Raw genomic sequence first — 23,910 nt, forward strand, 5'->3', positions numbered from 1 at the left:
CGGGACTTCCGGCCGGCCCCCGGCCGCCGCCCCCAATGGAGAGCCGACTCCGGGAAGCCGCTTCCTGCTCCGGCCCGGGTGCATCCTGGGGCGTGTAGTCCCGAAAGTCGCGCCCGGGACGGGACCTCTTAAAAGGTGTGGGATTCGGAGGGTTTCCGTGCTGAGCCGGGTACCCACAGACTCGCATACCACGTGACGCAGGGACCAGATGACAGTGTCTCTGAACAAACTTCTCGCGTAGAAAATTGTAACACCTGCCTTACGCAGGATCCAGATGGTATTCGTAACGATTAAGTCCACCCCTCCTGCAGCTCTCAGGCGAGAATGACTGGCTCCCCGCGCACTGGCTCCCCCCGCAGCTCTTCCCCATTTTCCTTCTGGAACCCATTCCGGGTGAGCCGTGGGTCCCCCCTGGTCGGAGGTAATTTCTCCACCAGGGTCTGGGTCCAGTTCTTTACCGCCTCCTCGGGGGAGGGGAACATCATTACACCCAACTCTACCAACACCTCCAAAACGGAACATCTTCAACTCTGCGCACCTTCAACTTTTTTCTTAACCACACGTTTCTGAAGTCAAAGCATAATCTACCCCTACCCCAACAGACCGAACAGCTTTAGGGCAAAAGCGACGTGCTTGGCACAGCGTGGAGATTCGGTCAATTGCCATATCCAGTAGCTACGGTTCAGCCATAATCAATTTGATTTCTTTTTTTTTTTTTTATAATTTTTTTTCATTTTTTTTTTTATTTATGATAGTCACACACACAGAGAGAGAGGCAGAGACACAGGCAGAGGGAGAAGCAGGCTCCATGCACCGGGAGCCCGACGTGGGATTCAATCCCGGGTCTCCAGGATCGCGCCCTGGGCCAAAGGCAGGCGCCAAACCGCTGCGCCACCCAGGGATCCCTCAATTTGATTTCTAAAGCATTTGACACCATTGACCCCACCTGCTCCTTTCATGGCTTCAAAAACACAATTTTCTTCGGTATCTCCGTATCCTTCGGGGCTCTTTCCACTTCTCCCACCCTTCAGAAATTGTGCCATACACAAGAAATTAACTCTAGATGGTTCATAGGCTTAAATGTAAAAGCTAAAACTACAAACCTAGAAGAAAACAGGAGAAAATTTGCCACCTTGGGATGGGTACGATTTTTTTAGAATACAGACAGGATGAACCATAAAACAAATACTGGTAAGTTGGACTTTTTCAAAATTAAAACTTTTGCTTTTCAAAAGTCACAGTTAAGAGGAAAAAAGACACAAAATTAAATATTTAAATACCTATATTTGACCAAGACCTCGTATCCAGAATATAAAAGGACAACTTACAAGTCAATCATAAAAAGACAATCTTACTGGGACGCCTGGGTGGCTCAGCGGTTGAGCGTTTGCCTTCCAGCTCAGGGCGTGATCCTGGAGTCCCCGGATCGAGTACCGCATCTGGCTCCCTCATGGAGCCTACTTCTCTCTCTGCCTTTCTCTCTGTGTGTCTCTAATGAATAAATAAAATATTTAGGGACGCCTGGGTGGCTCAGGGTTGAACGTCTGCCTTTGACTCAGGGCATGATCCTGGACTGCCGGGATGGGTCCGCATCCGGCTCCCTGAGGGGAGCCTGCTTCCCCCTCTGCCTGTATCTCAGCCTCTCTCTGTCTCATGAATAAATAAAACCTTTAAAAAATAAATAAAATCTTAAAAAAAAAAGACCACCTTACTAAAAATCAGGCAACAAATATGAACAAACTCTTACCAAAGAAGTTATACAAATGGCCAATAAGCACAGGAACATCATTACGTATCACAGAAATGCAAATAAAACCACAACAAGACACCATTTACACACCTATTAGAATGACTAAAATTTACATCAAGAATACCAAGAGTTTTAAGGATTTGAACAAATCAGACCTCCTACTGGTGGGAGCATAGAGTGCCACGATGTCTTTCCAATACTGCCAGTTTCTTAAAAATTTGAACATACACCTACCATACTACTTAGATATTCCATTCCTAGTTATTTATCCAAACGAAATGAAAATGTATCCACAGACATGTAGATGGATGTTCACAGAGCTTTAATCATGAGAGCCAAAAAAGGAAACAACCCAAATCACCATCATCTAGTGACTGGAAAAACAGAATGTGGTATACCACTCAGCAATAAAGAGGAATTACTGATACATGCAGCTACATGGTGAATCTCAAATGGATTATGCTACGTGAAAAAAAGCCAGATACAGGGCAGCCCGGGTGGCTCAGAGGTTTAGCACCACCTTCAGCTCAGGGTGTGATCCTGGAGCCCCGGAATTGAGTCCGTGCATGGGGACTTCGGGCTCCCTGCATGGAGCTTGTTTCTCCCTCTGCCTATGTCTCTGCCTCTGTGTGTGTGTGTCTCTCATGAATAAATAAGTAAAATCTTAAAAAAAAAAAAATGCCAGATACAAATGAAACTATACAAAAGTCTAGGAACAAACTTACCTATAGTGAGACAAAGCTGACCAGTAGTTGCCTACTAAGGAAACCTTTGGGGGGTGATGTAAATGTTCTGTATGGTGGTAGTTTCATGGGTGTCAAAGTTTCATGGGTTTCACATCTGTCAAAACTCATTAAATTGTATAAACAGAGGCAATTCTTTGCATGTAAATTATCTCAATAAAGTTGTTAAAAACAAAACAAAAACATTGGTATTGTTGTGATATTGCTTCTCTTCTCATCTTGAGCAACTTTATTCACTTTGTGAATGACTAAAATCTGCTCCAGACTCCCCTGAAAGCAAATTCATATTAATTACTGCCAACCTGCTGAGTATTCTCTTCTCTCACAACCTCCCTAAGCTCAAAATGTCCAGGACTGAATTTATCAATGCTAGGAAAGAAAAAGCAAAGAACTCTTCCCTTTTCTGTAATTCAGAGAATGATTGACCTATCACCCAAAACAGAAACTTGAACTCAGATTCCTGCCTAACATCCCACCTTTGTCTAAACACCGGCCTCTTTACAGGCCTCATCTGGATTCCAGCTTCCTCCCATCCACCCTGCCACTCTCCTAGTGTTTTGAAAATCCGGAACTGGTTGTTTCCCTGCCTAAGAGCTCAGAGGCTTTCCTTGCCTTCAAGATGGATTTCAGAATCCTCATTAGGCACACGGGGCTCCATGCTTCCTCCCCCAAGATGGCTGCTTTCCATACACTACTCCCCACCTCCATGTTCTCTCTGGAAACAGCTACTAGCACCCAGAGATGGGACCTGCATGGCAATGTCTTCTATATTAAGTCACCTCAGCACCTAAACCCATTGTCACTGAACACCAGAGCAAGGTGGGTCTATCACATTCTACATTGTTCATTTGAATTTTTTTTTTTTTTTTTTTTTATGATAGTCACAGAGAGAGAGAGAGAGGCAGAGACACAGGCAGAGGGAGAAGCAGGCTCCATGCACTGGGAGCCTGATGTGGGATTCGATCCCGGGTCTCCAGGATCACGCCCTGGGCCAAAGGCAGGCGCCAAACCGCTGCGCCACCCAGGGATCCCTACATTGTTCATTTGAAATGTAAAGGCCCAAGGTGTCCCAAGTTTCAACCTTTATCTGTATATGCAGTTTCTGTGCTCTTCTATATGATGTATCTCAATTAAAAATTATATTTTGGGCACCTGGGTGGCTCAGTTGGTTAAGTGTCTGACTCTTAATCTGAGCTTAGGTCTTGATCTCAGGGTCATGAGTTTGAGCCCTGTGTGAGGTTCCACACTGGGTATGGACCCACCTAAAATATAATAATAATCCAAAAAATAATATTCTGTGGGAAAAGTACACAAGATAAAAGCTCTTGGCATTTAAAAATGTGTCAAACACCTTAAACTAGGAAACGCTCCCAGAATGCACACCAAAGGCAAAAGGTGGTAATAAAATTCAAAATATAGAGAAGAATCAATCCAGATGGTTCAACGTCCAATTGACAGGAGTTTCCAACTTTGCTTTTTCTACATAGACTCAGTACCTTCTAATAAATTGTGTAACTTACATTTTTTTTTTTATGATAGTCAGAGAGAGAGAGAGAGAGAGAGAGAGAGAAAGAGAGGCAGAGACATAGGCAGAGGGAGAAGCAGGCTCCATGCACCGGGACCCCGACGTGGGATTCGATCCCGGGTCTCCAGGATTGCGCCCTGGGCCAAAGGCAGGCGCTAAACCGCTGCGCCACCCAGGGATCCCAACTTACTTCTATTTTTTAAAAATTGTTGGGTCTCTCTTAACTAGAACATAACACTCCACCAGGGAGGAAATTTTTGTTTTATTGGCTACATTCTTACTGTCTGTAAAACATTCCTTATATACCAAGTACTGAAAAAATTATTTGTTGAATGAATGAAAAAATAGCTCCAAAGTTCTGAGAGAAAATTATTTTGGACCTAGAATTTTTCACTGAGCAAAGCTGTCAAATATGAAGATGGAATTGACTGATTGATAATTGATGGAATTATCTCCCATGTAATTTTTTTAGAAGCCATTTAAGATAGCAGATGACTTATGGGATAAAAGGAATTGTAGAACTAACCCAGGAGTCCTAACAAAAGAAAGTTCTGGATGACTTTTCATAGCAATCGGCCTGTGATTAAAGGGGAGATTGGTGACCTCTAAAGAATGGACATCATTCAGTAGAATAAGAAATTCAAACTTCTGAATAAATACAAAACAAAATCTTGGGACTTCTGGGTGGCTCAGTGGTTAAGTGTCTGCCTTCGACCCAGGGTGTGATTCTGAAGTCCCAGGATCGAGTTCCGCGTTGGGCTTCCTGCATGGAGCCTGCTTCTCCTCTACCTGTGTCTCTGCCTCTCTCTCTCTCTCTCTGTATCTCTCATGAAGAAATAAATAACATCTTTTTTTTTTTTTTAAATCTTCTCTCAAAAAGATTAAGAAATTCTAGGGAAAACAACAAGATATACAAAGTTATGATGGGAAAAAGAAACAAACCAACCTGTGGAATGCTAGAATGTAAAAATATAAGTGACTGATTTTGTCATTGGGAATGTTTTCCTTCAAGTAGTATAGGGACAGAGACATCAAACCCCTGGGGAAATATGTAATACTACCTGACTTGAACACAGACAACGTTTACATTATCACAACAGTATAAATGATCTTTTTTTTTTTTTTTTTTTTTTTAAATTTTTATTTATTTATGATAGTCACAGAGAGAGGCAGAGACATAGGCAGAGGGAGAAGCAGGCTCCATGCATCGGGAGCCCGATGTGGGATTCGATCCCGGGTCTCCAGGATCGCGCCCTGGGCCAAAGGCAGGCGCCAAACCGCTGCGCCACCCAGGGATCCCTATAAATGATCTTTATTAGTTTTCAACTTTCAGAATGAACTCTGAAACAAAAGACCTAACTATGGTTAAAGGTCAGAACGTAAATTTTACCAACCTTGATAATATAAAAATAAGGGTATAGCCAAGCAAACCTGGCTGGTACAGAGCATGGTCCTCACTCTGGAAAAATGGGAATTGAGACACACTGGCTAAAACTGATACATCAACAAACTTGAAAGGTTAAAACCAGTCACCTCTGAAGAGCAGGTCTAGGCTCCAGGGGTGGAGGGAACTGTCATTATAAATCTCTTTAAGAAAGTTTTTTTTTAAACCATGCATACATTACTTTGGTTAAAAAACAGTGCCTGTTTAAAGTTATTTTAAACAGCCCAAGATAAATGTGCTGTCACTCTGCTGCGGCCACTTAACTCAACAGCCACTCTTCATGGCTCCCTGGGCTGGGCTGTTTACATGTGAGTTAGGGACAGTGAACTCCAGACAACACTGCCTTGATGATAGAGTCTCACATATTTCAAGCTTTCCCTTGGCTAATGTTTAGACAGAAAATGAGGATTAAGTTCAGGAAATATCTCTTGGGGGAGTCAATAAAAAACACATACATACACACAAAGAGACTTCAGGAAATCAAGTTTGTATTAGCATTATTTTAGCCCATACTTTCTTTATCCAGATTTATTTCCTTTCTGATCATTATGACTTTCATATAAGTTGCCAAAATACATTACCTCTGATTTTATGTAACTGTAAAGTTAGGATACAAAAAGCATAAAAACATCTACAAGTACCAAAACCTCTATGACCTTACAATTTCATGATGCAGGAAAGGGGCACAAAATAAGGAATACAAATAAATTATAATCTAAAGAGTTACATACAATGTTTCCTTTATTTATTAAAATCCACAAGGAAAGTGTTTCTAAGCTGTTATTAGCAATTATGAACACAACCCCCTGTGCTCTTCAATGTTCTGCTCACATGTCCAGCCTAACAAGCACTGGAGACAGCCAGCTTCTTCAAATGATCCATGAACACCTGTAGGCTAACATCATCAGTTAGGATGGGTGCTCCTGTTTCCTGAAATTTAATGGGAAAGATTTATTGGCATGTTATCTTAAAAGCTGCTCAGAATTCATCAATTATTAAGGACTTTCCACCTCAGAACATTCAGTGTTACCATCTCTGCTAGGAGTACTCCACCACTGCCATCCTCTGCATAGCTAACTATTCCACCAATGGAAGCATAATTTCCTCACAGAACCCTTCTCTGACCCATGGAGATCAGGCCATCCCTGCCACTACAGACAGTTCTGGGCATATGCCCTTCTCTGCCTTAACCCTCTCCATCATTCTGCTGACTTGTCCAGACTCTGGCTGCCCATCAAACATGAGCTCGTCTTCCCCATCGCTCTCCCTGCACCCAGCCCAATGCTCTTCATGCCATGCTTACAACAGAAGTTTGTATGGTATATTTACCAATAAGTGGATCAGTATCTTCACTGAACAGATGGATATTTGTGATATCAGAAAATGTTTGTGATTCGTGTAATGTCAAGGGAAAAGAACTGAACAGAAACCTTGATTTCTAGTAAGATCCCAAATTTGTAAAAAAAAAAAAAAAAAGGGATCCCTGGGTGGCGCAGCGGTTTGGCGCCTGCCTTTGGCCCAGGGCGTGATCCTGGAGACCCGGGATCGAATCCCACATCAGGCTCCCGGTGCATGGAGCCTGCTTCTCCCTCTGCCTGTCTCTCTGCCTCTCTCTCTCTCCCTGTGTGACTATCATAAATAAATAAAAATTAAAAAAGTAAAAATATACAGGATATACATATTTCATATTACCTACAATGAAGTGAGAAATAATTTAACTCTACTGATAGTGGCATTATATGTAATGTTAATTTCCTTTATTAATCTTTTCTTTAAAATATTCAAAATTTCCAAAATGATACTGTACTACTATTATGAAAATAAAAGCATGACTAAAATTTTATAAGAAGATGCCTTCCAGGAAGAAGGAGTAGATGTGCTTTTCCCTATTCCTCCAATAAGTACAACTAAAAACCCTGGGTATTTTATATAAAACAAACATAAGAAGACTCTGAAAGGTGGAGAGAAGAGAGCAGACAATTCAAGGGCCTTGGGTCCCAAGAAACAACACAATGTGAGTCCTTTGGGTTTCCTTTTTGCCTTATATATCCCAGACCTGGAGCTGAAGAGGCGGACAATCAGTGGACACAGACAAAAACATGAGAGAAAGCCCACTCTCTTTAGCTAGCTAAAGAACCAGCATAGCCTTGCAAGACAAAAAAATGTTAAGTAATAACTCCGGTCAAAGATGGCAGAAAAAACTGTGACCCCCACCCCCCAGCAAAGGCTGAGCAAGTCCCTTAGACTCACTCTCACAAGACAGTAACAAGGAACCCTGACACCCCCACCAGGATACTCTCAGAGAAGGCCAAGTATGGCACGGGAAATTTCATTCCCCATGGCCTGGCGGATGTTTCCCTATAGCCATGATATCTGTAGAGACCATTCGGGGAGCCTGTACTTCCACCTCAACCTGGCAGTAGTAAGATGTCCTCCGTGTCCCCTGTACTGGGACAGTCACTACCATCTAACACAAAGGCTGTCTCCACTGCAGGATCAGTGGGGACTAGGTGGGGAGCTGGAACATCCATCCTCAGCCAGCAGTAACAATGAACTGTCCCCCACCCAGGTGTCAAGAGGCCAAAGGGAACCTAGTTTGCTACCTGGCAGTAATCAAACAATATCCTCCCCACTTCCCTCACAGAGCACCCAGAAAGACAAGACACAAAAAGGAAAAAAAAAAGATATTCACAGTGGCAAGTAAGAAATACGCTGCCCCTATTTGTAGATGACATGATTATTTATGTTGAAAATCCCAAAGAATCTAAAAAAAGCCCCCTCCCAGATATAGTATGTGACTCAGGAAAGTCACAGTACATAAAATAAACATACAAAAATCAACGGTATTTCTATATATTAGCAATGAACACTGGTACACTGATATCAAAACTGTAATACCATTCATAATCACTCAAAAAAAAGTGAAAACATTCAACACTAAAGAAGAAACCAAAGTAGAATAGAGTCATACTGAGTTCACATACTAGAAGGCTCAACACAGTGAAGATGTCAATTCTCCCCAAATTGATACAGAAGATTAATGTAATTCTTATCAAAATCCCAGCAAAAGTCTTTAAAGACTTAGGCAAGATAACTCTAAAATTCTCATGTAGAAGCAAAGGAACCAGAATAGCTAGGACAATTTTGAAAAAGAAGTTGAAGAAATCAGTCTCCTTGATTTGAATACTTACGATACAGCTACAGTAATCAAGGCAGTGGTATTGGTAGAGGGATAGAAACACAGATCAACATACAGAGAAGAAAACCCAGAAATGGACTCACTCAAATATGAGCAACTAACTGTTGACAAGATACAAAAGTAGTTCAGTGGAAGCAAGACAGCCTTTTCAACAAATGGTGCTGGAACAATGAGACACCATACATAAAAAATAAAACTAAGCCTCACATCTTATACAAAAATTAACTCAAAATGGATCACAGTATGAAATGGAAATATAAAGTTAGACAAACACAAGAGATCTTTGGGGTCTAGGGCTAGGTAAAGTGTTATTGGACTCGGCACCAAAAGCATGATCCATAAAAGGAAAATTGGTAAAGTGGACTTCATAAAAATTAAACACTTTTGCTCTTCAAAGACCCTGTGAAGAGGGTGTACAAAGAAGCTAGAGGTGAGAGAAAATACTTACAAACCACATATTCAACAAAAGGCTAGCATGCAGAACATATAAAAAACATAAAACTCAATGGCAGAAAAAGCAAATAATCCAATTATAAGATGGATAAAAGAGATTTGAAGAAAATATACAGATGGAAAAGAAGTACATGGAAAGCAGCTCCACATTATTAGCCACTAAGAAATATAACTTAAAACCACAACATTACACCACTACACACCTACCGGAATAGTTAAAAATCAAAATCCTGACAATCCCAAATGCTAGCAAGGATGTGGAGAAACTGGATCACTCCTACATTATTAGTGGGGATGTAGAAGGATGCAATCACTATGGAAAACAATATGGCAGTTTCTGAGACTGACTATGTGACTGCCATAACACTGAGCAAATGTACTCCTGGGCATTTATCTTGGCGAAAGGAAGACTTCTGATCATAAGAAATCTATACATGAATATTTATTTATTTATTTATTTTTTTATACATGAATATTTATAGCAGCTTTACTCCTAATAGCCAGGAACTGTGAACAACCCAGATGTCTTCAACAGGTGAATGATTAAACAACTACAGGACACCAATACCACAGACTACTACTTGGCAAGTAAAAGGAAACAGATTATTGATTCATGCAACAATCTGGATGAATCTCTAGACAACCATACTGAAGGAAAAAAGCCAGTCCCCAAAGGTTACATACCATGCAATTTCACATACATAACTTTTTTTTTTTAAGGTTTTATTTATTTGAGAGAGAGAGCGCGTACATGTGCATGCATGTGAGCAGAGAGGACCAGAGAGAGTGATCTCCAGTGGACTCTGTACTGAGCACAGAGCCTGATGCAGGGCTCAATCCTACAATCCTGATATCATGACCTGACCCGAAACCAAGACTGAGCTACCCAAGGGCCCCACATACCTAACACTTTTTTTTTTTTTTTTAAGATTTTATTTATTTATTTGAGAGGCAGGGAGAGAATGTGAGTGGGGAAGGAGAGGGAGAGAGAATCTGAAGCAGACTACACTGAGAACAGAGTCCGATGTGGGGCTCTCTATCTACGACCACAAGATCATGACCTGAACTGAAACCCAGATTCTAGAAGTGGAGAACACAGCAGCAGTGGCCAGGTGTTAAGGAAGAGGTGGAGGCAGGACAGAAGGGAGAGTGACTTTTCGAGGGGGAATGAGAAATCTTGTGATGATGGAAACGTGTACCTGGCCCATATCTATGCCAATATCCTGGCTGTGATACTGCATTACGGTTTTGCAAGATGTTCTCACTGGGGAACATGAGGGGAAGTGCACAGGGAATCTCTCTGTATTATTTTTCACAACTGCTTATAAATTTAAAATTACCTCAAAAGAAAAGTTTAATTTTCCAAAGTGTTTTAAGAAAACAGAGTGAAAGAGACTTAGTTGAGAGAACTATAAATGTTGAAAATAATTAAATAAAACAGAGACTGAAGAGTGAGAAGGCAGAACCAGAGGTGAGCAGATGTTTTTGCCCTGCACCCTTGAGAGAGAGAGCAGAGTGTGCACGCGCGGGGGGGGGAGGGGGGGGAGTTGGGGAGATGTTGCTGAGTCTATGAGAAGAGCCAAATGCAGGTCACACTAGTGTTTTGTCCTCTGGCCCAAATCTGTCATATTATGCTGTGTACTACAAAAGGGATCCACACAAGGTACCCCCTCCTGCCTCAGCTATGTTGTTCAAAGTTTGTTTGTTTTTTTTACCCCCAGCAAAATACTTGAGTCATTCTGTCTGTAAGGCCAAAAGAGATCCATCTGGTAATGCATTTTTCAAAAAGCAATCTGGCCTCCTCCCAGATACCTGATAATTTCTTACCTGTCCCCAGGCATACAGGTTATTGTGTGTCTGAGATGGGTTCACTTTGGACAAAAGGAATCGAGCCTTTAAAAACAAGAAATTCAAAGGTTACAAGTGACAATATTAGTGTAGGAGAAAAAAAAGTTCTTACCACATTTCTTTTGTTAAATTAGCATTTTCCTACCGCATAGGAACCCATTTATTTAGTATAAAGCCTATAACTCTCCATTTATTATGGTTCCTAAAACATGAGATATGTTTTACTTTGGTAATACTCTACTTTCACATTAACCTTTTTCTACCACTCATTTAAGAAGTCCTATTCGGAAATTTGCCTGAATGTCAATTTATGTCACCACATAAAATGTTAACCATGCTATTTGGATTTATCGCCATTTACATCATGAAACCAACAGAACATGAGAGCTGGAATTCAGCTCACTTACCTGGCTGCCTCCATGCTCTGTGTTAATGTAACGTGGCATAGGGAAGCGTGCTTGCAGAATCTCTTGGGCATCATCCAGTGGTGCCTGCAGGAGGTGCTTGAAGTTTTCATACTCAGGCATGTCTTGGTACCCAGCTTTACGCCACTGGGCTATGGTCTGCACCAAAACAAACCAACCAAAACCACTGTGGAAACACTGAAATGATAATCTTCAAGAACACTCTTGACATTTTAACACTCCCACTGCCACACGGAACTCATTTCCAGTGAGGAAGTCATGTCAAGAATGACAAGTTGCTGCGGGGAGCAAAGGGGAGCTGGGTAGGCTAAGGATGAGTAAGCAAAGAGGTGGAGCCAGGACACCCCCCACCTACATAGTTCTCTCAGAAATGCCAGAGCCATCAGTCACACATCTTCCCTAACTGTACATACCAACTAGCTAAAAACACCCAGGGGATGGCTGTCCCAAGGAGCCACCCATTCTTTCCACTTCACTGCCACCACCGGGTCCAGCCTCTCATGTCCTTTCAGCTGGTAGGGAAAGGTATTTGTTGGCTTCCAATGTAGAATCCATTCCCCTTTCTTCTTCCTAAGGGCTACACCTCTACACCCGACTCCAGTTCCTAGTGTCACAGACTCATCCCCAACTCCCCTGAGCTCTGAGTTGGCATACTCTTGGTAGGGGAGAGAAAAGCTGCAAGAATCAATACATGGATGTTCATTAGGCAAGTAGAAGGCAAATACTACAGTATGGAAGGTAAAGCCTGTCTCCCCAGCTCAGCTAACACCATGTCTCACCCTCTTTTATCCCCACTGGCAACTGCTCTAGAAAATGCCTTGTGTACTTGCGCACACAAGAAATCAAGAAATATTCTCTGATTAATATATCTTTATAAACAATCAGAAGTGCTTTCATATGTTATTTAGGGGACACTAAAAAAGAAAACAGTGGAGAAGGGAAATGATCGGAGGGTTTTAAAAACAGAACTGTTAGTCTGGTAACAGAAGGAGGATTCTCTTTAGATGCTTCCTTCTGCAGCCTGCTCTCCTCTTCTTCTCAAAGTTTCCAGCAACATTTTCAAGGTCTTAATTTCTGACTGGTAGCACAGAGGAAATGCCCATAAGCTTGTTTGGATCCAAGAGTTCATTAGAACACTTACAACCAGCAGGCTCGGGGCTTTTGGAGAGTGAGAACTCTGTCACTGTCTTTATCTTTAGAACCCATCATTCGCACACACACAGCATGCAATAAATGTGTGGATGAAGAAGACAGGGATTGTGGTCAGAATGTCTTTAAGGTGTGAGCTGAAGGCATAAATATCCACAGCATGATTATTGCCCCTATAGGAACCAGTGGGAACAGCAGTTGGTGACCCAATGGGCAAGTGGCTAGCAGAGTGAGTGTTTATATGCTGAAAAAAGTTAAAAAGTATAAAATGCATATTAGTATCAGAAAACTAATTCATCCTAAGTTGTTAATAATATTCTGAAATACAACATATACCTTTGCAGGACATTTGAAATCAATGTCTAATGTAGAGACACTAGGAAGTCAAGTCAATCACCAAAGCAATTTATTGAAGGTAAAGAATGGACAACAGAAGGAAAAGAATGTATCAATGAACATAATGCTCAGTTAGAGGATTTTCTCCAGAGGAACTACTCACTTTCTTATGAAACCCCTTTGAGAAAGAAAGGGACTCTCTCCTGAAAGTCATTCACAGTTGTCCTAGGGACCCACATACTAGTGTAAGGGTCAGTGTGCTATGTTGTTTCATCAAAGAAAAACTTGAGACCTAAGCTTATTGTTTACTAGAAACTCTAACATAACTCCAAAAGGACAACAGTGTGTGTGAAGAGTTGGCTGAGGGAAAGTAAAGTGATCTTGCCTAACGACTCGAAAAGCAGTTAAGTTAGGACGATTTAGAAGGACCACCTGAGACTTATTTACAGCAAATGGAATTAAAATTACTATAGATACCAATACCCCTAGGGACTTGAAAAAAAAATGTATCTAATAAAATAAAAGCCGCTATACTCATTCTAATAAACAGCAGGTCTTCTCAGCCCAAATTATTTCAAATGTCATAAAAACCTGAATGAATAAAAAGAAAGCCAAAACAATAGTAAGGAAATAAATTAATGTTTTCTTACCTCACCAAGATAAATGACAATTTGGAAGAAAGTATCCATCAGCAAAATTCTGTCAGCTAGAATGCTGCTGCTGTCCAACAGTACTGGCTGAAGAAGAAGGGACAGAGACAACACTGGTCTTCCCCCTGGTCCCACACGGTGACCACCCCAACCCCCACCTGGGGTGTCTCCAGGACAGTTACAAGGCTGGTTACCAATGGTACCCAGCACGGGGGTTCTCCCCATCTTTAAGGAGACTCCCGCTCTCTGCTCGGTAAGCAGTTCTGAGTATCAACTTCTATTAGAAAGAGGCTCCAAATAATCCCTCATCAACTGGGAAGAGAGATTAAGGACATCTTTTGCTCCAGGAACCAGAGTTAATTCCAAACATTCTCAGTTTTGTGTTAGAAATATATTTTAACTACTGGAGACACATTCTCTCAAATCTACTGCCATAGGGCACCTGAGTGGCTAAGTGGTTGCATGTCTGCCTTTGGCTCAGGTCATGACCCCAGGGTCCTGGGATCCAGTCCCGCATCAGGCTCCCCGGAGGGAGCCTGCTCCTATGCCTCTGCCTCTTTTTCTGTGTCTCTCATGAATGAATAAATAAATAAATAAATAAAATCTTAAAAAAAAAAAGAATCTATTGCCATAAATGACTGACAACAGTGATGCCTACATAAAAAAGAACAGCTTTTAAGACGAGTTTTAACAACTTATCACCAAACATGTTTTCATTATATTTCTACTTCAAAAATAAAAGTAATGTGTTAAGGAAAATTTGAAAATTTGTATCCAAGTCACATAGTTTTTAATTCTTATATGTTAAAAAATACATAATTTGGGAAAGTTTCTATTTTGATTTTTTTTCACATTATTCTTTTTTTTTAGTAACATCTACACCTAATGAGGGCTTGAACTCATGACCCAGAGATCGAGTCCCAAGCTATGCCAACCCACCCAGACATGCACTTTTTAAAATAATTAAATTCAATACTTGCATCTTTCTTTTCCTTTTTTAAAATTTTTATTTTTAAGTAATCTCTACTTCCCAAGTAACTCCAATGTGGGGTATGAACTCATGACCCCAAGATAAAGGGTCACCTTCTCTACCAACTGAGTGAGCCAGGTTCCCCTTCATGTAACACCTTGATATTTTATCATATTACATGAACTTTGTAAATATTTCCTAGATTACTTACTCTCCTACTATTAAATACTTGGATTGTTGTACCAATTTCTACAATAATAGCTCATTTTACTATTTCTTCGAACAACATTTTTTCTGTATAAAAGAGGATTTCCTTCAGGCACAAGGCATATACTAGGCCAAAGAATATGAACACGTTGAGAAAAAAAGTACCCACATATTTTTATAAGTTTTTTTACATGTAATCCTGCCTTCCACAGATAGTAGGCGTTCTTTATATGTCTTGTGACTTTTACCTATGTGCATTTCTTAATAATCAGAAATAATGTTAAATTACTATAAAGATTCAAAGTTTTTTTTTTTTTTTTACAGCTTTGGTCTAAGAGTAAACTTGCTGGAAAAAAAAAAACACCTCATATTAGGTGATTCCAATTCTAAGAAAAGCATTCACTAAGCCTCACCTCTGGTGGCCCATGAAACGAATAGGAGTACAGAATGGGCTGGATCATGATGAGGGACTGGGTTAGATCCTGCCGGGCAAAATGGTGCCTATAATACGACGACTCATCAGGGCTGTTGTTAAACACTTGGAGAAATGGAGATCTTCGAAGATGGAACATGAACTGAATTTATAAAGGAAAAAAAAAAAGAAAATGCATACAGCTGTAACTTTCTTAGACACCCAGACAACAGTCTTGCTTTAGGTCTCTGAAAGAGAAGCACCACTTTCAGACACAGGTCTCTGAGTTCATGGAAGCAGAAAGAACAATGGTAGTACCAGGGCCTGGAGGAAGAGGGAACTGGAAGTTGTTATTGAATAAGTAGAGAGTTTCAGTTTTGCAGGACAAGAAAGTTCTGGAGATCTACTGGATAACAATGTGAAGATACTGAAAATTACTGAACTGCATACTTAAAAATGGTTAAAATGGCAAATTGTATGTGTTTTTCACAATTATAAACATTATTTTTCAGAAAGGGAGTGGGGCCCTTTGGGTATGTCAAAGCCTCCACATGTAAGGGGAAGGCAAAGCAGTATTTATTTCTGGGTCACTGGGCCAGGTTGGAGACAGAACATCCGCTCTAGAGAGGCCACAATACCATAAGGAAAAGGCACACTCCAGGCAGCCACAATAAAAAGTTGTGAGTACAATGCAAGTCAATACTAGTAGGATGGGATGGGGAAGCAGGAGGCTTCCCAAGTCAATGGGAGCCGTGCATGAGGAGGCCAGAGGGAGGGAGCTCCAGCTGCAGTAACAGATGAGAGGCTGGACTGCTGAGGACTCAAGCTGCTACACTGGCATCAGGGGTGCAAGTAACAGAGGGACAAATATGAGGCTGGAGAGGTGTGTTCTTTACTCTGAGGATCAGAAGGTGCATGGCTGACTTTTAGCTCACTCTAGAGAGGTGTCAATACTTAAAAAAATAAAAATAAAAAAATAAAATAGGGCGCCTGGATGGCTCATTAAGCATCCAACTCTTGATCTCAGGTCTTTTTTTTTTTTTTTTTAAGATTTTATTTATTTATTCATAGAGACAGAGAGAGGGAGAGGCAGAGACACAGGCAGAGGAAGAAGCAGGCATCATACAGAGAGCCTGACGTGGGACTCGATCCAGGGTCTCCAGGATCACGCCCTGGTCTGCAGGCGGCGCTAAACCGCTGCGCCACTGGGGCTGCCCTGATCTCAGATCTTGATCTCAAAAGTTCTGAGCTCAAGCCCCACGTTAAAAAAAAAAAAGAAAGAAGAAAAGAAAAGAAAAGAAAAGAAAAGAAAAGAAAAGAAAAGAAAAGAAAAGAAAAGACACAAAGAGGTGCCAGAACATGAAAATGAGCTGCCCTGAGACATATAAAGACTGAGACTCCAAATATTGAACCATCAGTTTCTACATAATAATCATGGCTGATATTCAATACACCCTTTGTGCAAGGCACTTGATAAGAATGACTTAATCCTCTAACAAACCCACAAAGTAGGTTCTCTTACCATCCCTAGTTTATGGGTGAGCAAGCTGCAGAACAGGCAACTCACCCAAGGCCACTCACACTGAGGAGCGGAACTGCTTTATTCCAGATATCTGGCTCCAGAGACTCGGCGCTTGACCTCTAACCTAGATGCCTCAGCAAAACGAATCTTACAAACCACTTCAATTCAATGGTTTTCCAACTGTCCTCTTCAGTCTTATCAGGTCCCTTGGCCAAGATGGGGCGGGGGGTGCTCCAGCAGTACCCGGTGGGTAAGGGTGGTACGTGGGCACAACTAGAGCAGCTGCATGTCTATCTGCTTTAAATGTGCTGGCTTTTGAGGGGGTTCTCTCAGAGAAAGGATTCCACAGCCTTAATGAGACTGCAAACCACTTCTCTGGACCCATTCCTTCCTAATAAAAAGGAAACCAATATCCATGGGGGTTCAGGACCTCATCCTGGATCAACAGTAGCAGAGCCAGTGCTAGAACTCCACTTGAACTCTGGCAAGTCCAGAGCTCCTTACACAACACTGTAGAGCTTCAACTGCCCTAGCACAGGCCACAGGGGCACGCATCAGGGACCACAGAGCCCTGACTTGGGCTGGGGGTCAAGTGAAATGACCCCTATGGCCCCCCGTTAGCCCTGAGAGTCCAAGCTATACAAGACAAGTTCATGACTGAAATCTGTGTCCCCTTCCTAAACTGAATAATCAAACAAATAATGCCTACTAGAATATTTGAGTGCATGAAAGTTAAAAATGAAAGTTTTCTGCTTTCTACTTATTCATTATTAAGGCATCTTGGGGGGAAGGGAAAAAGTTGGCTCTGCTTCCAGTTTGAGAAAGCTGCATTTGTGAAGGGACCACCTGAGAGCCGTGGGCCCCAGACGTGGAGCGGGCCTGCACCCACCAAACGTTAACGGGTGCCTGGCCTGGCAGTGACACTCTATCCACCTTGGTGTGCCATCCTCATGACCACTCACCATGCTAAGCCCTAGCTTCCTCATTTACAGAGGAGGATGGATGTTCAGGAGAGGCATATGCATGGACTCCTGATAGCAGCTTCACACTGAGTGCACTCTCTCCCTCCTCTCACTGCCCAAGGGCTCCCAGATGCCCAGCTTGTGCACAATGCACAGGAGCTGCTTCTTACTACTAATCCCCAGCTACGATACAGCACCATCACCAGACATCACCAGACATTAAATATATGTCATTCTCTGGGGTCCCATTTTGTTATATTCACCTTCACATGTGCTTCACTTCCTTGAGTTGCTGCTGAGGTAGCTGCCTACCCAGAACCGCTACAAAATAAAAGATCTTGCTGTGGCCTTCAGCACCGATCCTGTTTTACTTTTTCATGGGAATTGTGAAGCCACTATTTATCGTCTCTCCACATGTCATCTGTCTCCTGTAGGGCTGAGGCAGTGTCTCGCACACCGTCGCAGTATCCATCCTGAACTGAACAACCTTCACTTATAGACGGAGCCTCAAAACACACCGATTCTTCACTTTAGCCTGGGAGCAGCAAGTTTGATTTCTATCACAATTTATTCTCCAGTTGTTTAAAAAATACTTCTTACCTGAGGATACAGAGAGAAGGAATCTGATAACCTAAATGAAGTGGGGTCTTCTTTATTATACTGTCCAAACTTCTGACACTGTTGAAAGAAAACAGGAAAAAAAAAAGAGACAGAGAGAGAGAGACAAAGAAAGAAAGAAAGAAAAAGGCGAGAAAAAAGGTCAAGTTAGTGTCACCTGGAAAAACCCTGGCAATGGGAGAGCTGCATCCCACTCTCAACTCTGACTGAGGGTCCGGACCAGAACTTGTCGGGCACAGCCAGGCAGACCCATCACCATCACGCAGGGTGTTGCTGAACAGATTCTGATTCTACAGACCGACCCCGAGAGTTCCTGCATTTCTAAGCAGCTCCCAGGGCACAACACCAGACGACTGCTCTGACCAGTCGGTGGCTCGAGAAGCTCTCTCAGGCACCTTTTCCATAGGGAAAGCCTCTAAGTCTGGGACGCTACAGCTCAATCTTCTTCCTTCTTTCAAAGACAAGTTTCTGAACATTTTCTCTTCTCGCTTTTATTACCTCTTTGTTTCACACATCTCCTTGGCCTGTAGAGAATCGGACCTTCTACCACTGAAAGAAAACCCATCTCTGACAGTTACCCGCTGCTACCAAGTCCGATGACCTTGTATGGCTTTTACCTTCCTGGATTCCTCAGCACCACCAATCAAGTGGCTCCCCCAAGCTTTGTGAAATTCTCCTTCAGCCGCTAACATAGCATGTTCCTATTTCTCCTACCTAATCCTTCTCTGTCTTGTTCCATAGCCCTTCATCTTCCTACCTCCTAACTGTGGGTCCCTTAGAGGCTAGCTCTTGCTCCCTGCTCCCATCATCACTGCCTCAGCTACAAGTAACAGGAGAGCCAGACTGATGTCATCACCCCTCCCTCCAGTGCTGCCTCTAACCTGAGCTCCTATGGGAACTTCTACCCAACTATAGGACAGCTTCCCTTGGACGTACTTTCACAAGTTCACGAATAAAATAAATTGAATTTATCATATAAAAAAAAATTACTCCTTCCTTCACCCTTCCCATCTTCTATCTCTTTTACCTCTCCATCATCCTTATAGTCACCCATACTCAAAACTTGTCGTTTTTGTTTTTTTTTTTAAGATTTTATTTATTTGTCTGAAAGAGGGAAATAATAGAGAAAAAGCACAAGCAGGAAAGGGGCAGAGGGAAAGGCAGAAGCAGGCTCCCTACCAAGCAGAGTGCCTGATGCAGGGCTCAATCTAGGACCTCGATATCATGACCTGAGCCAAAAGCAGATGCTTAACTGAGCCACCCAGGCTCCCCAAGTCAATGCTGATTTTTTGGTTTTTGATTTCACATACAGTTTGAGCAAGTTTTAGCAATTCTTCTTTCAGCATACATCCGGATTCCAAACTTTTTTCTCCTCCCCTCCAACTGTCCTACCACCACCTGGTTGCCGCTCCCTTGAGCTTCCAGCATCCTCCACTCCTCTCCCTGTCAGAAGCCTTTTACCTTCCAGTTTATTTCATATGGTTATGGTGAATGTAAACATAAGCCATCATGCTGATGGCATGTCCCTGCTTAAAAAATCACACCTAAGCACCACCACCCCCAAGCAACATTAAGGCAATGACTTACTTTAAAATCCAGGCATTCTGATAGAATTGTTGAATCACTATGTAGTGCGCCTGAAGCTAAAATTATATTGTATGTCACCCATACTTCAAAATAAAAATTAAAATAAATTCATAAGTAAAATTCTACAATTTTACAATTCTACATTCTACAATTAAGCCACACCGTCACTGCTTCTCCTCACCATACAATCTGTGCTCCCATGGTTTCTCCAGGTCCCCAGCATAAGTTGAAATGCACAGCCTGTCCCACAAGCTTATTAATGCTTTCCTTGTTTAAATTACTTATGTTTGTCTCCTAATTAGACCCAGAATAACACATGAGGCATCTCTACACTCACTGGGGCCATGGACTCCTATTGCTAAAAAAAAACCCTCTAAAATCTGAAAGGAGAATATAGAACCACAGCATCCACAGGGACTCATCTAAATCTACACAAATTTGCATCCTTCTCTGAATGTCCTGTGAGGGATGCCTGGGTGGGTCAGTGGTTGAGCGTCTGCCTTTGGCTCAGGGCATGATCCCGGAGTCCCGGGATCGAGTCCCACATCGGACTCCCTGCATGAAACCTGCTTCTCCCTCTGCCTGTGTCTCTGCCTCTCTCTCTCTCTCTCTGTGTGTGTCTGTCTCTCATTGAATAAACAAATAAAATCGTTTAAAAAAATTAAATAAACAAACAAACAAACAAATAAATAAATAATGTCCTGTGAGTCTTGTTTTTCCCCATGACGTAAGCCCTTGAGGGGAAAATGCATGTGTAATACTTCTCTGGTCATTCCCAGAACGTCCATTGTTTGGCATAAGGTAAGCAACAAAAAGTGCTTGCTGACTGACTGGATGAAAATATAGTCATAAGTACCAGTTTTCTTTTCTTAAACACAGAGCAGAGATTACAACTGAACCTGGTGCCACAGTTCCCAACTCACCAGTCGGATGAGCTGTCGGTCCAGCCACCGGAGCACATCGGGCCCCTCCTCCGATTCCGCACGGAACACTCCCAGTCGAGCCATCAAGACTGCTGCAGCCTCCTGGTCAAATGCTGCTTCTATGTGCCGGAGCTGGCTCTGTGCATCTGCCCAACTGACAAATCCAGAATTAGTGCCATACTTAACCACTTGAGAGAGACCAGAAAGTCAGCCTTCCAGTAAGATAAAAACGCCTAAATCCCACTCCTTCATCTAAGGTGACATAGATCAGAACTGCAATGTCAGTAAGGAACCAACAGTTTTACATACATTTTCATTTATCCTCATGTGATCTCTGAAGGCTCTAAGAGCAAAGAAAAAATTACAGAAAACTTCCCAACGTTCTACAAGATAGCATAAGAACAAGACACTCTCCTGACACTATTGGGGAAAATACGGATTAGCTTTTTAAAAGAGTAGTTTCACAGGATACAAAATTCTACTTTTGTGAAGTGGCTGGAAAGAAATACTCAACATACATAAAGATCTAAACACATGAATGCAGCACTGTTGGAAGGAAGGTAGGATCTGAAATTCCTTTAAGAGACAAGTGATACATGCCATCCAAACCATGCAATGCTATGCAGCCATTACAGGGAATGAACAGCTTGTATGTATTAAGAGGGAAGATGTCCCTAACACATTACTGAAAAAAGTTTACAAACATGCCAACATAAGAAGTCATACATGCACAATATACACACATATGACCTAGAACTCCATGGAAATGGGCCTGTGAAGATAACACCAGTGCAATAATAGCATTTCACCTCTGGGGAAAGTGGGTAAAGAGATTCATTCTTCATATACTTATGAGCTGCTCGAATTTTTTACAAGGAGGATGTATTTATGGGCTACTTATCTGAAAATAATAAAACTTAATTTTTAATGAACTTATTCCTACCAAAAGAGGATTCTTCTAGCCAAGTGCCTGCAGGCCTAACTAGGTTGGCCGGCAATGCCTCTTCCTCTTCCCCCTCCTCTGATCAAATAAACCAGTGAGGACTGGTGAGAACCACTTAATGGAATTACAAAGATAAACTAAAAGATGCTAAATTATCTCTTCAAAGGAAAAACACTGGTGGCTGAACAGAAAAGCTGGGACTGCTCACTTTCTGGCAATGGTGGTCACACGGATGCGTCTCTGGGTGCTGGAGTGTTGATACTGCGTGACAAACTGGATGGCGCCTCTGCCTCCTTGTGGGACGGGGGCGTTGTGCTGCAGGCAACAGGCCATACACCTGGTTACTGTTACAGGTATGACTCAAACACAAAGGGTCACAGCGCCCCCTGTGCTCTTCCCAAAACAACTGACACAGTAGTGACAGAGTGGTCCTTGATGCATTCTGAATGGTACACTTAAAATCTGGGCATTTCACTCTACATAACTTTTACCTCAAAAAAAAAAAAAAAAAAAAAAAGCATGAAAAATAAGATTGATAAATAGAATATGGCAAAGCAAAATAAATATAGTAAAATATTAACTACAGAATCCAAGTGACAAAAAAAAAAAGAAAAAAAAAAAAGAATCCAAGTGACAGGTATACAAATACTGACTGTACAGTTCTTTCCATTTTTCTGTAAATTAGAATTTTTAAAAATAGAATACTGGGGAAAAAACTGACACTCAAAAATTCACGAACATTAAGAAGGCCAGTAAAAGCTATTCCCCTTCTGATAAGCTTAGCAGTCCAACAATTTAAGTGATAAAAGCAATGTGCCATCTGACTCTGACCAAACCCTGAGAGGAAAATAAGGATCATGCTGGACTGGTTTCAGGCAAACATAAGGTGGAAGTAGCATCAGTCTAAAGAAGCCAGCAGCCAACAGTCTGTGATAAATCAGAAAACACAACACTGACACATGAATACTCATGAAGAAATCCAACTCACCTGGTTGACTACTTCAAAATAGATGCCAAGTGTAGATGTGGGATCCAGGCCACAGATTTTCCACTGATTCGTGCCACCAACACCAAGTTCCTAGGGTGAAAAGAGGAATAAAAAAAAAAAAAAAAAAAAAAAAAAAGCTACTGCTGTGGTTAATTAATAATAAAAAGTACTGACTCTAAGAACGGTAGGCTACTTAGATCACCTCATTCCAAATGAAAATTTTAATTTAGGGATGCCTGGGTGGCTCAGCAGTTTAGCATCTGCCTTCGGCCCAGGGTGTGATCCTGGAGTCCCAGGATTGAATCCCGCATTGGGCTCCCTGCATGGAGACTGCTTCTCCCTCTTCCTGTCTCTGCCTCTCTCTCTCTTCTGTGTCTCTCATGAATAAATAAAATATTCTAAAATTTAAATTTAAAAGTACAATTAAAAGCCAGAATAAGATTTAAGATTTATTACAGACCTCTAAAATTAAGGATTTTTTATTTTTTAGATTTATCTATTTATTAGAGAGCCAGCAAGTGAAGGGAAGGGCAGAGGGAGAGAGAGAATCTCAAGCAAACTCCAGAAAAAAAGAAAGAAAGAAAGAAATCAAGAGGAGTAGAGGAAAAAGAAAAAAGAAAATTTTCACTCTTCTATCAGCACAAACACCTCAGTGGGCCAGAAACCTTCCAGAGCCCCAAAAATACATTTTCTCCCTACCAGACAAATTCCTTATGTAAGCATTTACTCTGCTTTTACCAGAGTAAATACAAAGATGAGATCAGGAAATTGCCATTTTATAACCTCCGATGAAACAATGATTCAGGGATCCCTGGGTGGCGCAGCGGTTTAGCGCCTGCCTTTGGCCCAGGGCGCGATCCTGGAGACCCGGGATCGAATCCCATGTCGGGCTCCCAGTGCATGGAGCCTGCTTCTCCCTCTGCCTGTGTCTCTGCCTCTCTCTCTCTCTGTGTGACTATCATAAATAAATAAAAATTAAAAAAAATAATAAAAAAAAAAGAAACAATGAATCAGGTAAGAATAATCAATGGATGCTAAAACCATCAGGTGGAAAGGTGGTTGGCACACAGAGTATTCCTATTTTGCCACAATCTCGTTCAACAGATTTTTTTTTTAAGATTTTATTTATTTATTCATAAGATACAGAGAGAAAGGCAGAGACACAGACAGAGGGAGAAGCAGGCTCCCTGCAGGAAGCCCAAAGTGGGACTTGATCCAGGGACCTCGGGATCAGGCCCTGAGCCAAAGGCTCAACC

At 41.8% G+C, this 23,910-nt stretch overlaps 1 protein-coding gene across 4 annotated transcripts in view; it reads right to left on the minus strand.

The window, feature by feature from the left end:
- Window positions 1-5,933: 5,933 nt before the first annotated feature.
- SEC23B (SEC23 homolog B, COPII component) overlaps window positions 5,934-23,910 on the minus strand; it is a 37,940-nt gene continuing 19,963 nt past the window's right edge. For 2 of the 4 annotated variants that reach the window (XM_077872023.1, XM_077872022.1), the window contains exons 12-20: window positions 22,655-22,744; window positions 21,875-21,981; window positions 20,724-20,877; window positions 18,196-18,273; window positions 15,113-15,274; window positions 13,523-13,609; window positions 11,370-11,525; window positions 10,942-11,007; window positions 5,934-6,392 (exon numbers count right to left, since the gene is read on the minus strand). In XM_077872023.1, the coding sequence (XP_077728149.1) occupies window positions 6,303-6,392; window positions 10,942-11,007; window positions 11,370-11,525; window positions 13,523-13,609; window positions 15,113-15,274; window positions 18,196-18,273; window positions 20,724-20,877; window positions 21,875-21,981; window positions 22,655-22,744 (990 nt within the window). In that variant the 3' untranslated portion in view covers window positions 5,934-6,302. The remainder of the gene's footprint in view (window positions 6,393-10,941; window positions 11,008-11,369; window positions 11,526-13,522; window positions 13,610-15,112; window positions 15,275-18,195; window positions 18,274-20,723; window positions 20,878-21,874; window positions 21,982-22,654; window positions 22,745-23,910) is intronic. The other 2 variants (XM_077872024.1, XM_077872025.1) reach the window with 2 other exon arrangements.

This window comes from Canis aureus, chromosome 26, assembly GCF_053574225.1.
Source record: "Canis aureus isolate CA01 chromosome 26, VMU_Caureus_v.1.0, whole genome shotgun sequence".
Lineage (NCBI taxonomy): Eukaryota > Metazoa > Chordata > Mammalia > Carnivora > Canidae > Canis > Canis aureus.